The 345-nt window shown below is 33.3% G+C and overlaps 1 protein-coding gene across 1 annotated transcript in view; it reads right to left on the reverse strand.

Moving 5' to 3' along the window:
* The window catches only part of LIPA (lipase A, lysosomal acid type), a 14,309-nt gene that overhangs the window by 2,675 nt on the left and 11,289 nt on the right, over positions 1 to 345 (reverse strand). Inside the window, exon 8 of the mRNA XM_042863282.1 lies at positions 173 to 244. Coding sequence (XP_042719216.1) covers positions 173 to 244 — 72 coding nt within the window. The remainder of the gene's footprint in view (positions 1 to 172; positions 245 to 345) is intronic.

A 345-nucleotide genomic window follows, 5' to 3' on the forward strand; every position in this document is an offset into this window, starting at 1 on the left:
GGGGAAGAATACTTGTGTTTTGTTTCTTTATTTTTGAAAAGGCACATCTCCAGTCTGGTTACAGGGCAACACCATTTAGAACACAATATAAACGCAGCACCTTGAATAAGTGCCCAAAGACTTGTTTTTGCAACACTTTAAAAGTTTAAACAGATCCATGAAAAGTAACTACCTGGTTGTAGTGAGCCATATTTGCAGCCTTGCTTCCCCAGTCATAAGCTTTGAGTTCCCCAGATTTCACAGCCTAGAAATGAACAAACATTCACACACACATTGAAAATCCAAAAAACTTTTATCAAAGGGATTAAAAAAAAAAAAAAAAAAAAAAAAAAAAAAAAAAAAAAA

Source organism: Lagopus leucura, unplaced genomic scaffold (assembly GCF_019238085.1).
Source record: "Lagopus leucura isolate 7727_CA_CO unplaced genomic scaffold, USGS_WTPT01 Super-Scaffold_739, whole genome shotgun sequence".
Taxonomy (NCBI): domain Eukaryota; kingdom Metazoa; phylum Chordata; class Aves; order Galliformes; family Phasianidae; genus Lagopus; species Lagopus leucura.